Source organism: Symphodus melops (genome assembly GCF_947650265.1).
Source record: "Symphodus melops genome assembly, chromosome: 5".
Lineage (NCBI taxonomy): Eukaryota > Metazoa > Chordata > Actinopteri > Labriformes > Labridae > Symphodus > Symphodus melops.
The window spans coordinates 17,139,280-17,153,199 of record NC_136695.1 but is presented as its reverse complement, the minus strand read 5'-3'; the positions used below and the strand labels follow the sequence as shown (position 1 = coordinate 17,153,199).

Here is a 13,920-nt window from a genome sequence, read left to right as displayed (position 1 = left end):
CCCGCGCTAGCTCCGCCACAAGTACAAACAAAAGGCGTTTCCAACCCAAACTTGACCAAATGATTGGCTTCCTGGCCAATATTATTAATTCAACATCTGATGAACTTACAAATTCACTCACAAAGTTGATTGCTCTGGACTGTAGACCAATGTTAGTGGTAGACGATAAGGGGTTAGAAAATGTGCTACAGCTGTGTGATCCAACTTTCCAACTACTGTGCAGAAAAACTATTTAAAACAAGATCCAACAGCTTTATGAAATTGAAAAGCAAAGTGAAATTGGATGTGTTGCATTTATTCATCCACCAAAATACATTTAGATTTTTAAGTGTTGCTTTTTAGGGCAAATATTGTGATGCACTTAAAATATGATTAATTTCGATTAATTAATTAGGAAGCCATGAGTTAATTAGAATTATTTTAATCAAGTCCCAGCCCTAATTATAAGTAATCATAGATATGCTACATATTGTGTTTTGTTTTGAATTGTATTGTCACATTGTAAACTGTGGACCCTGTGAAGAATAATGTCTTGCTGTGTGAAGCTCATAGGGATCCAAATAAACAATAAAAAATAAAAAAACTCGTAAAAATATTTAGCGGGGTTAGAAGGTGCTGCATACATCAATAAATCATCCTCATTTCCTCAAAGAAGACCTCTGTCATAATGGCAGGCCTGATGAGGTTAAACAGCTTTGGAGGTTTTCTAGCTTTGTGAATCACTTGTCCACTGTTAAGAGATGGTCAGGTAGGAAAGAGGTTGAGTGGAAAGAGAAGGGAGATGACAGGGTACAATGGAAGGATTGTGAGAAAGAGCGCTCTTGGATCCCATGCCTTGTTACCGCCCTATCAAAATGTTAGTACTTACCGTCCAGTCCAATGTAGGATACAACGTGAAAGCTATAATTCCCAAAGGTAACCATCAGACTGTGAAGCATAGCATCTCTGAACCTTAGAGTATACGTGATGTTTTTTCAAAAATACATTCGGTTGAACAATTCAAGCTCCATAATTTCCTGCTTATGTCTAAAACAGATGTATTGCCTCTTAGTGAACAGTATTAATAGTATTAGTTGTAGCTCAAACTAAAAGCTGATGATAAGCCAGGACGTAACTCTAACACATTCTCCATTTAAATGCATACAGGTGCAACATTACTCAGCAAAATGGGACAATTTAGGGTTTCTGTATCTCTACTATGAAGTTGTAGTCAAAAATAAATTGTCCACTAACAAGGAGGAGTCATTGTGGAGATAGAAAAAAATAAATGTTATCTCTCGACATTAATTCTGGTCTCCTTTTCAAATTTCTTAGAAGGTACATAGATCAGGAAGCCTCTGCCCACTACTGGCTACACAGAAAGCCCCAAAATTAGCGAATGTCTCCAGATGCTATATTGTTGTGACAGTGGCAGCTTAAAACCAAGATGTTGAACAGGTAATTAGCAGAAATTGTTCAGAATCAGTTTACACAACAAATGCTGTTTTTTTGTAAAATCTTCGAGTTTGATTCACAGGAAACTGCTTGGCTAGTCTTTTTTCGTTGCACCAATGTTTTACTTCTGAATTGAACTCTTAAGTCCCAAATTGTTGTTGGTTTGTTTTTTGGCAGAACAATGCGTATCCCCCCTCTTGCTGTTGTTGCCGTAGCTGCTACTTCTAATGGGACATTTCAGGTCAAATAATGAAGAGACCAGATCTCAGAATACCTGCTTCAGTGAAACAATTGCAGCTTGGACTTGTGTTCACACCCCAGGGAGGACTCCATCCCGGTCACCTACAGCCTGTAGCATTCATGAAAAAGAGAAAACATCTTTTGTCTGTGGTTCATGGTTTTCCCCTCTGGAACTCTTGCTTGTAGACTCATTAAACTGTCCCTCACGGGCAAAATACACTCAACTGAAAAAATCAATACACACCTCTGTTGTTCTTTCACTATTTGTGCTGGAGTATGTGTTTTGATGGAGTGCCCATCTCCATTATTTGGGAAGATGATGAGCAGTATCATATGACACTCCCCTGGCAGGTATACTGTAGGTTTTTATTTCCCCAAAGAATATCTGTGTTGTGTAAAACTGATCAAGAATTTACAGCAAGTTGTAAAGGGGTTTGTATGTGTGGCAGCTGCAGTCATATCCCCGCTACAGAAATGTAGAAGTAAACAACGGCAGAGATTTACCAGAGAACTCAAACTTTCAAAGTACCACTTCCCACCTGGAGGGTTAGGTTGACCTTGTTGATGGTGACCTCATTGATTCAGAGTTTAGAAACAGCAGGAAGCTACGGGGGACTGTGCATTTTTGTTATCATTAGTCAGACTTGTTTACAATATTATTGTTAGATATGTAATTTTCCTACATTTTCAGTATTATTTGTTGAAAAACTCTGATTGGGTTTCGCTTATTGAATTGATGCCATCAATTTTAGAAACAATTATCATTATTCTTGTGGTGAAATAAATTATTTACACATAAAATTCTCGTTGGATGCTGATAGTACATTATGATGTGCAGAAATCAACAGTCTAGCTCCAGCAGTTCAGAACTGAGTCATTATTTAATTAATCTTATTTTATGTGATTCTGTTCACCAACCGTCCCTGCTGATCCCCTCCAATGAGGGTTTCTAATTTGATGTTTCACAGGTATACAGTATGTTGATTCCTTTACCTCCCCTTCAATATACTGACACACACTGTTTTTCCCTGCTCCTATCCTTTCCAGAAGGCTATGTAGAGGAGTGTTGGGAGCAGAGAAAGCAAAAGAGCTCAAAGGTCTTGTCAAAAAATGAAAGGGAAGAAGAGCCACTAAGAAGAGGTGGTCAGGGAGAGAAGTAATAAAGTGAGTTGGGAGGAATTAAAGTGAAAATAGGCTTCAGAGCAAGATTGCTATCCATAGAAAGAGGAAGGAAAAATAAGCAGTAGGATGTAGTACAAGGCAGGATTTGGCTGGATCTTGGCTCTCTGTAGGGAGAACTGTGTTGTAATCCCCTGCTCAGCATGCAGACTTGGGCAGAGTCCCACCAAATGTCCCCCTGTGGCTTCAAACCACAGGGGGTAGACTGGTATGGATGTGTGTGTATGTGGGGGGGGGATTTTTATATTTGCAGGCTTAATTTGGCCCAACATTGGAAGCCTTAAAGTAGCTTATGAGGCATCTACTGTAAGAGAGAAAGTACTAGAAAGTTCAATCATGCAGACAGGTGTATGATAGGGAATGAGAAGATGTTGTACTGAGTCTGATGGGTTATAGTACGGCTGAGCAGACATCCAGAATCAACGTTTCTCTGCCTTCCTTCTGCTGACCAGGGATCTCATACAATAATGAGTATAATCAAAACATTTAGTGAGTTACAACAGAGTTAAGGTTAGCTTACAGTTCTGTACATTTCATCTCATAATGCAACACTTCAATCATCAGACAAGAGGCTAACGATTTGATTTGTTTCCAGTTCTGTTCTCATCAACCAATTATTTTTAAATGGTAGCATCACATTTTAACATGTCTGGTTAAAACATTGAGTCCTTGATATCAGACTTATTAGTCAAATTAAGCTTTTCATTTCTAGCTTTTGACTTTTACCAGCAGCTTGCCTTAAATCAAGGAGTTGGTGTCAAACAGCGTCACTAGCTGACTTGAAAAAAACATTCATGGGAATGTTTCAAAAACAAAAAGAGTAAAGAAGTCTTTATTGGACACTATAAAAGAATAAAAAGACCAAAGATGAATGTTAGCATCCTCACCAAAAAATGTTAAAAGAACAATTTGTTTTTACAAAGGCCTACTGTTTTGCTGCTAAGCTAGCATACTTGAGTAATTGTGTTTTCATCAACAAAGTTATACTGCAATCTGACTTAGACCCATGGTGCTTAAGGGATCTGGAACCATGGTAATATCCTTGCTAATAACCTTGCTTTGTTTTGGGTATGACGTATCACAAGCTTAGACAACCAAACCTCTGTGTAGAATACACTGCCTCTTTATCTCTTAAGCAGTGCTTTGTAGATGTACTCACTAGCTTTTCTGATGATATCCATTAAAAGACAGGTTTTGTTATCGCAGACAAAACACATATTTGAAATGTTTAATGTAGAAAAGTATGCATTTAAAGTATTCACAGTAGTCTCTTTTCTCTGAGCAGAGTTTCTTTGATGGCTGGGACTGCACTAAGAAGAAGGACAAAACCAAAGGGAGGAATGATACCTTGTTAGGATGTAAGTCATCATAATCAATTTCTTACATTATAAACAAAAACAAAAGATCTAAAAAATTTGTATTTCAACATACTTCTGCTATTCCTTATTTTTCTCAGATGACCGCCACAGAGTCAAGCTCCACCCTCTCCTGGGAGACCCCAACTCGGACTACATCAACACTAACTACATTGACGTAAGTGTAATCCTTTGTTTTTACCTCTGCCTGTCATGAGATACAAACAGGGACTCTATCCCTCACACTGTGCATCGCTACAGTCCATCTCTCTCATTCCTGTAAGCTCACCAGTCTGCTGGCCCACTTTCACCTGGACGATTTCATCCAATCAAACACCTAGCCTGATGGTGTTTGGACAGATTCTGTGGTTGTCAATTGCTGAAGTGAATCCCTGACCCAGACTGACCCTGCTATCACTTTTATTATAACAGAGTGCAATGAATGCATTTAATTCTTCCAGAGAGGAGATAACGCTTTTTGTAAGATGGCACTAATCCTCCTAAATGAAATAGTCATGATTGATGTTATTCAATCTCTGGAAGGGCTGGGAGAGGAGATGATCCTGTTCACCCTAAATGTCGGCAACACGTGCAGCTCCACAGTTACATTCTCACTGATCATATGAAATACATGTTTATGTTGCTAATGTGTCTCACACAGTATCATCCATTTGTTCCCATTCATAAAAAAACAAGAGGAGGCTGTGTTTATTCAGGAAGCAGAGGTTCTGATGGCACCAATGAAGGAAATAAAAGAAAATAGCCCTAGACATTTAAAAAAGATTCAACTCTTCCACCAGATAGTAACTTGTATTTGGGTCCCTTTGTGCATTTGCTCTGATGGTCGTCAGATGTTGTCTTTTATAGGAGCTGGTAATTTGATATTTCTTTATTCTACACGATTTATTTTGTTCGCCCCTCGTTTAGTAAGATGCTCTGTCCCCACTCCTCTTTTAGTCTGATTAGAAGTAGAAAGATACAGGAGTTTGCTCAATATTTCTCAATATTAAAACTGCCAGATTTGAATTTTTTCACTGACAAAAATAACCAGGTGCAGAACATTTTGTGTGGTTTACTTCTTTTGTCTCAACTGTCATCAAAAGTGCTCGACACTCCTGGGCATCCCCTCTCTTTTATCTCCCTCTGTAGAGAGCGGCCAGTGATGAGATGCTTTTAGAGAGTTCATTAGAATGAGAGGGCGTTAAAAACCTGGCCTGCTGTCAGGACTGCAGTTATTGTGAGGGTCTCCATTAGCGTTTAGGGCTCAGAGGTGCCAGCATTAGAGGGAAAACACCACTCAAAGGCCACTACGGTGTCAGTGTCACTGATGTTACTCCCAGAGAGGGACGAGACGGCATGCTGAATAGTAGCTACTCAGCCACAGCAGAGCATTACTCTGGACAGCGTGTGACTATTTCACCAGAGGTTAAACGGAAAAAGTTTCTCCACCCCTGAGAGATTCATGTAGTTAAAAAAGAGGAGGGGAGAAAGTGTGAACTCTCTGTTTCCTCTGTCGCTTTAAGCAGAGTGTTACTCAATGCTTGGTGTGTTACTCAGAGATGTGAAGACATTTGTAATTGTTGAACAGCTTTCTGCATCTGTTGCAAATGTAGAGCAGTGCAGTGTGGTATGGCTGATGCTGATTATTAACATGTAGTTTACTTCTAAAGAGTAACAGGTTTTTTGCCAATTAGTTTAGAAAGACTTATAATCACACGTACACTTACATATGTTAAAATGAAAGTAACTCACTTTTTTATCTACCTTTAAGGCCCTGACAAGTCTTCTTCATTTGTTCTTTTTCTGTAACTAATGAGGTACATGAACACTAACAGAAGCTTTTTCTACTTGAGATATATTTTCTTTTCTTCACTTTTCACTCTTGTTACCAAGTTGGCTTGGCTCAGATTTTCGAAGATGATGTCACATTTTTCACATTTATTCTGTGAAATTTAGTGGGTTGTTGGTTCTGATGCAATGTTCATTTCGGTCCAATCTGATAAATGTAAACCTACACACAGTCTTGATGAAGATCAATGACTAATACAGTTTCTTTTCACTTTCAAAGTTGCTCAGTAAGTATCATTAATTAAATGTCTACAGGAGGTTTTAAGTATCTGAGATCTCAGGGTTGACTATTGTTTTAAATTAAAGTTGAACGATAACTTCTGTGGCCTCAGTAAAAGTATGAAAAACAGTATGAAGTTTAGTAAATTCCCTCAAGTAATGTCCTGGTCAGCTTGGGCTGAAAACTGAAAAAACAACCTTGGGTTGTGGATGCTACTAAGATAATGAACCCAAAGGTTGAGTTGCAATGAGTTGCGCTTCGGGTGATGTTGACGCCATGTTTTTGTTCGGTTATCTATCCTGTTTCCCCTGAGAATATCCTGACTGCAATTCTTAATTGGTGATGTACTATTTAAAATGATAAGCCGTGTTTTCAGGCACTCTAAAGAGTAACCATTTAGATTGCATTTTGAAACCATTAAAAGCAGTTTGTTCCACAGCCTCGGTTCATTAACAAAGCCTGGCCCTACAGTGTTCCCTTTAGACACTTTACAAACCCAGAGAAATACACAGACTTGGTCATAATTACAAAACAAGTGTGAAAGCCACAGTTTCTAGTCATCAACATAATGAATGTGGAGAAAAGGAGCCAGATTTCTCTTTTTACCTTCCTTTATCAAACTAAACACAAACATAAAGCACATTTACCAGTGAAAAACATCCAAAATAAGTTTGAATAACATTTGAATAGATTACAGTTAATCAAACAACAGTCTTCCGGTAGGTAGTACATTCTCCCCATAATGATTGCTCTATTACATAAAACAAAGTCCTGCTAAATTAAATCCACACCCACACAAACACATGTCCTCCTAACCAGTCTGTGACCATAACTCCTACTTACTAAATACTTCTTTCATTAACTAGCCTATATGTCTTCTTTTTCTACTGCGCTTTCCCACTTCCTCGACCTTGGACCCTGTAGATTCGGATAAACAGGGAAGTAAGTACTTCACTGCTCGTTCTTCTGCTTGCCATCGCTCTATTGTTGCTCTTTCCCCCTTCTTCTCTTCACTCTGCCCTCTTCCCTGTCTATTCTCCTATATCCACAATTGCTCAAAGATCAGTGTGTTTCCAGTTTGTGCACATTTAACAAACAAACAAAAGAAAGGCATGTCCCTTTAGGTCATGATTTTTAAATGAACAAAAGAAAATGTGTCCTCTCTGGGTGGAGAACCCTGCTGTCTCTGTTAGTTTATATAAGTGGCCAAGACTCAGGAAGTTTAGTTGCTATGGTGACCATCTTAAGTGGAGGAGTGGTGGCATTGATAGTGCTGATGGTGTTTGGACAGAGCCAGAGGAATTGTGGATAGCAGGCCTCACAGGACTCGTCATCCATCTCCATTTCAAACATGTCCCTGTTTATTTATGTGGAGGCAGTTTTGTTATTTATCATCACCTTGGACTGTGTCAGCATTTTTTGCTTAAAGACAAAAGGCTGTTACTAACGTGGACTGCCAAAGCCTCAACTTTGAGTTGAGTCAAATATTTAGCTAATGTGTCTGTAAAAACGTGAGTTACTTTAATGTCCACTTGCTTTCTTTGTGAGAACAAATATCCCCATTAGATCTATATGTAAAACAGCAAATTTTATTTATGGTCTCATACAAAACACGTCTCTGGTCTTTACAGCTCATTACTCTATTCTAACTTGTAGCTTTCTGTGGGCTTCATGGCTTTTTTTTTTTTTAGCTCATTCATAGTTTTTTTTTATACATTTATTGTTTTGTTTTTTGTTTTTTTTTACCAGTTCATGGGGCAGAGCCAGGCTTTTGTTGACTGGGGTGGCTGGACTGGGACACTGATCTTTGCAGGGGTTACATAACAAAACACATAACACTAGAAGTACCATATAAATGAAGAGCATTTTTTTTTCTTTCTAATCACAATTTCTAATTTAATAGTCAGTCAAATATGTTTCTTACTTGAAATGAAACTGAGTGTCAAAATAAAAATCTTCTCTGCTCAGTTCTTAATTAAGTATAGAAGGAGATGGGCAGTAGAGTTTAGGAGGCAGGCCCATTAAGCAGAGCTACAGCCTCTGTTAGCGATGGGTGGCTGCGTTGCAGCTTAGACACAATATTTGGGCAAGCAAGTGGCCACAAGCTCATTATCTTCTGAAGTCTGACCAATTAACAGTGATAGTCAGCCGCAATCATAAATAGAACCTCACTCTGTGGTCAACATGATGGTAAATAATTAAATTCTCCTGCTAATTCTCCTTTAGCCACAGGTGTTGACTGTTTCCTGTGCAGCGTTCTAACTTCCTGCTGCTCAACCCCTACTCTCAAAAACCACCAGATCCTCTAAATATAGTCACTCACCCCTGAAAACCAATGTGTAATGATAATTCTTAAACCGACTTTGCCATTCCACAGGAGAATCAATAGAGGATCGCTAAAGATCAATTATCCTTAAAGCTGCATCCTTCAAAATGAAAGAAAAAAGACATATCCGAGGTGATGTCTCTTTGCGACAGGTGTCCCCTTTATCCAACAGCTTGCTTAGTCTTATTAGTGTTCATGCCTCACTTCAAAGTCCCCAGGTGGTCCTTTACCAATTTTATTCCCCTCAAGGTTGTAGAGATGACATCTCATCATACATCCATATTCACTTCATACTAACCATGTGAAAATGTCTCTCATCTGTATCAAACACTTTCAAGTGCTTTGATATAAATGATCTGAGAATTCCCTACCACATGTCTGAGTTGCTTTAAAAAAGTTATTCTGTATAAGTTATTCTGAACTGAAGGAGGGTAATTTACAAGGGATGATGGGATTTTGCTTCTTTAATTAATCATCCAAATACAGTTCATAGCCTCTGTATTTACCCCCCAATGTCATTCAGGTTAGGTTGTGCATCCAACATTCCATGGTAGTAAACTGCAGCAAGTGGAAAACTCAGGGTACTACTTATGCAAGGCTCAATTTGCACCATTAATAAAAATGGATTTGTTCCCATGGGACAGAACTGTATCAAACCTTCTCAGGGATTTGGCCATTGCTCAGTAAGCTCGTCTCACATGGGGAATTAGATTTTTCAGAGATATATGCACAGTTTGTAATGGTAATGTGTTTACCATGTGATGTCTTAACCAGTTCCAAATTATATACAGCGTCCCTGAGGACAAAGAGGTGGTCTGAAGTCAGCAATAAGTCAGACAGTCCTGTAAAATAATACCAGCAATTGGCTTTACAGTTACAAAGAGTGGGTCAGCATGCAGAGATGAAAGTGAGGGAAAAAAAGGGCGAGCCAAGAGGACACTCCCCCGTACAGCTGTGCCTGAGGCGCAGATGGCTTACTCAGCATGTCATTCCTCTTCTCTCTTTCAGGGCTACCATCGATCCAACCACTTCATCGCCACTCAGGGTGAGTATCTCAGCAAGCCACACACTATAGTATGTGTGTGTATGTGCAGTGGGTGAGTACCTTTTGTGGAGGTGTGATAAATAGATGATCATCCAGCCAATGAGCTTTCTCACGCTCTGTCCCCATTGTCCAAAAGCCTCTCACTGGCCAATTTAAACGTGATTTTGTAGATGTGAACCTGTGACGGGTATGTTTTACTGAATTAATCATTGAAATTAGGTGAAAATGTATCATATCCTCTCAAGCCTATAGTTACCTCTCTTTACATAGTTCACATAACAAATGCAGAATCTTTATGTGGAGGTTGGGATTTTCGTTTGGAACTGTTTTGTTTCCATTTTTGAGTAAGCTTGTAGATTAGATTAACAAAAAACTGGAAGCAACCCGATGTAACCGCTCTCTCTGAAAAGCGTGAATGTGATGGCGATTTATTTATTTAGCAGATATCTGCATGCAAGTGCAGCTGACAATTTGTTCTAGATCCAAAATGTCAACTTCAGGGCACTAGTGGTCTAGCAGTTCATTGTGTGGCCAATGTAGCCCTTGGGGCAGATGGCCCGGTTTCAGGTCTAGCCTGTGGCTCTTTTCTCGCTTGTCCCTTCCTATTTTCTCTCTCGCTACATGATTTCAAACATTGTCTCTGGAATGAGTGACAATGTCTCTTGAATGAGGACATACAAAGGCCAAAAAATAATCATAAAAATGTCAACTTGGACATTATCACGCATGTGTGCATGTGCGCTTGCAGGCGTCAATTTTTCCCACAATGCTGTTTCTTAAACCTAAGGAGTGTCAATGTCTAGGGAGCTCCCGTCACAAAAGTCACTCAAGGTCTGCTCTTCTGCTTATCTTGCACCAGCATCTCATCTTCCCCCTTCTCTGAGAGACAGAGAAGAGAAACATGCAGGGGAGGAAAAAAAGATGTCAGCAGTGTTTTTGTCTCTGAGTGTTTCTTTCCCTGTTTTAAAGTTGTATCTCCCCTCCTAAACGTCTCCTCCTCCAATGACAACGAGTGACTGATGGTCCTCCAAGCTTTCATCATCAGCCGCTGCTGTTGTTTTGTCACCCAGCGGCCCTTACCTTCTGCCTGGAATTCTGAATAACGGCACAATCTTGAGAGATCAGTACCCTGTCGTTGAGGAAGGACACTTACGTTGCATTGATGTTAGATTTCACAACAGTAAGGAATATCTGATTGAGAGCACAGGCTTTGATGCTGTCGTTTCTCTCTCTCTCTGTCTCTCTCTCTTTCTTCCCAATAGGACCCAAGCAGGAGACTCTGTATGATTTCTGGAGGATGGTGTGGCAGGAAAATTGTTTCAGCATTGTCATGATCACTAAGCTGGTGGAGGTTGGCAGGGTAAGTAATGTGCACACCTACTCCCCCCTATGTAACCACCCAGTGCTCAGAAACATCCCTCCTTCTCAATAAGGGAACATTTGGGGTTTGTACGAAAGGCTGTCATGTTTTTGATAAGTATAGATCTCACAGACGTTTGCTCGACAGACTAAAAGCTGTTCATTGTGATGTAGTTGCCCTGCATTTATGTGAAACTGCATACCTCAGCTGCTGGTGCAGGAGACTAGTGGACCTAAATGTGAAAGGAGGCAGTTCAGCACGAAGAACACTTGTTCTTATTTTATCTGAAAGTTTGAGGAGAAACTCATACCACTCTCATGTCTACATATGAAGGTACAATCGACAGTAATTAAGCTTAGCACAATAACTAGAAGCAGCTAGCTGTGTAAAGATTCAATCATAACATCAAACTGAATACCCTTTTCATAAACGGATTAAGCAAATTCCATAGTGTGTGTGATTAAGTGAGCTTTGGAGGTGCAAGTAGGGGGAATTTGGTTACCTCTGCAGAGTCAGGCTAGTGTCCTTTATGCTAGCTAGCGTTCTTTATCCTAGCTAAGCTAACCTAATAGGGGTTAAAAGTTTGTTTTACTGTAAAGACAAGAAAGTGAAAAAGAAAACGTTTCCTTATATTTTCTGTCAAACATTTTCTTACTGTCAAGTGGATAACAAACGAGAGGAAAGCCTACACAAAGTCTCCTCGAGCACATGCAATATACTGGATCATTACATTGATTATCCCTTACCTGTATGTTTTGAAAACATCAGGCACTGGTGTTTTATATACATGTACATCAGGACTTTCATGATAATGGAGTCCATAAAATGTGCCCAAAAGTACTTGAGATACATCAAATATCTTCTTTTCCAGGTATCTATGGCCTATACACTGCATTATTACGCAGTTTGTATGGTTTTACTGTCACACTGTTATTTTTCTGCTCGCATAAACAACCGTAGTCTATGAATCCACACTAAGCACCTTTCGGTCTAGGCAAGAGAAACATATTACCACAGTGGATGGTTAAAATGACACCATTTTTCTAGCAGCAGTTCTCCTGCATCCAATTTAGCTCTCCATTCTAACAATTCTGGGAACAGTCAACAAACGAGGACTGGTCTGTGCGGCTGAATCCAAATAACATCTCCATTAAATAAAAAAAAATGTCTCCTCTTTGTGGCTGGTGTTGGTGCACAAGATTGCTGCCCTCCTGTTCATTATGTTTCCCTCCATTATGTGATTATTGTGTCTTTCTTTTCTTTGCCCTCTCAGTTGATATATCAGCAGAGGAACAGGTTGTTCCTGTTGTTTCCACAGAATCTTTAATCTAACCTCTGCACAGTTCCTGCACAGTTCCAATAAATGCATCTAATATTCCTCCCTTTTAGTTAAACCAACGAAATAAATACTTTAAATTTTTACATAATTAGGAATGATGACACAGATAAATCTCTATCTCGTTTCCCATAAAATTCATCGTTTGGGCTTTAAAAATTGACAAAACTGGCCTAACTAAAGGTGTAAGCCAGCAAAAAAAAAAACTAACTTAGACATACTCTGTGTCACGTTGCACAAAGATGAATGATCTTCCAATGCCAATTGTTCAGCAGTTGAACATTCGCCTTGCAGTGCATTTCATGTTAGATATTTATCGGGTCCCTTTGCTGACATCCAAATTTAAAAAGAAGAGGAAGAAGAGGCATTTTTCATTTACAGGGAGGCCTGGATTTCAAGCCTCGGAGAGAAGAGGAACTAGATTATATTTTCTATCAATGAGTTGAAATGTTATCGAGAAAAAATCTGAACATTTGTCAAAAAATGCATGGAAACCATTGTGACTTCTTTTGGTTTAGTTTTCTTTTTTCGAAAGGAGATTCAAGTTGACTATGCGTTCAAAAAAAATGTCAAAGCGGTAAAGCTTTTTTTTTATTGCAGGGAGGGTGGTGGTGGGGTGTTGTATTGGAGATTCACCCTTCATCAGCATTTCTCAAACACATTTATTCATTTTCTTTTTTTCACTTCAGTTTTGCATTTTCATTTTCCTGACCTGTCAGCAAGAGGTTTACCTCTGTTGCTTCTCTGTTGTTGTTTGTTTGTTTCCAGGTGAAATGCTGTAAATACTGGCCTGATGACAGTGAGATGTACGGCGACATCAAAATCACTTTGTTGAAGACAGAAACGCTGGCTGAATACACAGTTCGCACCTTCGCCTTGGAGAGGGTGAGTTTACATTTTTACCACTCTTGGCATTTTTCACAAAGTATTCAAAGTATTCTAGACATTAGAAAAGTACATAACAGAGCGGAGACACTTGCAAGAGGGTCACATGTTCAACTGAGAGAAATTAACACCAGTAGCTGTGTGTGTGTGCCCCTGCTGTCTTTTCGACATAGCTGTAACAGTGTTTCTGCCCTTGTTGGCCTTCATCCTGTCAATCTCCTGGGGATCTCTCATTGGAGGGGCTCAGAGCAGCGCTGCCGTTGACAGTGGCACAAACACAGCGTTATCATCACACTGTCACATTCGCTCTCCACAGACACGCTGCTTCTGCTTATTCAAATCGGAACAAATTTAGAAGCTGGTGACAGCTTGTCTTTTCATAGCTCTTCTTTAAATTCTTTTTTTGGGATTTCTCTCTTCAACAAATCTTTGCTTTGCGTCACTTTACTTTGTCACCGTCGTACAGAGGAAGAAACTGCCGTGTGACTGCAGCAGCCTCCCAGTAGAGAATAGAAAACCTCCCAGCTCTCCCTGAGCTCAGAGAGCCTCAGTTGTTACTCGCTGCGTGTCTGTCACTCTACAGCTAGCTAGCATGTGATGCCCCGAAGCCTTACTGTTCTGAAAGAGCTAACACCCCACGTAAATAATGTCCTGGTTGACCCCACACTGAGCTAAAAGATCTGCCACATCTA

At 39.6% G+C, this 13,920-nt stretch overlaps 1 protein-coding gene across 6 annotated transcripts in view; it reads left to right on the top strand.

The window, feature by feature from the left end:
• Positions 1-13,920, top strand: part of ptprub (protein tyrosine phosphatase receptor type Ub) — a 147,862-nt gene that overhangs the window by 122,363 nt on the left and 11,579 nt on the right. For 3 of the 6 annotated variants that reach the window (XM_079344464.1, XM_079344466.1, XM_079344463.1), the window contains 6 exons: positions 4,139-4,211; positions 4,310-4,386; positions 7,201-7,218; positions 9,611-9,647; positions 10,910-11,007; positions 13,112-13,228. In XM_079344464.1, the coding sequence (XP_079200590.1) occupies positions 4,139-4,211; positions 4,310-4,386; positions 7,201-7,218; positions 9,611-9,647; positions 10,910-11,007; positions 13,112-13,228 (420 nt within the window). The remainder of the gene's footprint in view (positions 1-4,138; positions 4,212-4,309; positions 4,387-7,200; positions 7,219-9,610; positions 9,648-10,909; positions 11,008-13,111; positions 13,229-13,920) is intronic. The other 3 variants (XM_079344468.1, XM_079344467.1, XM_079344465.1) reach the window with 1 other exon arrangement.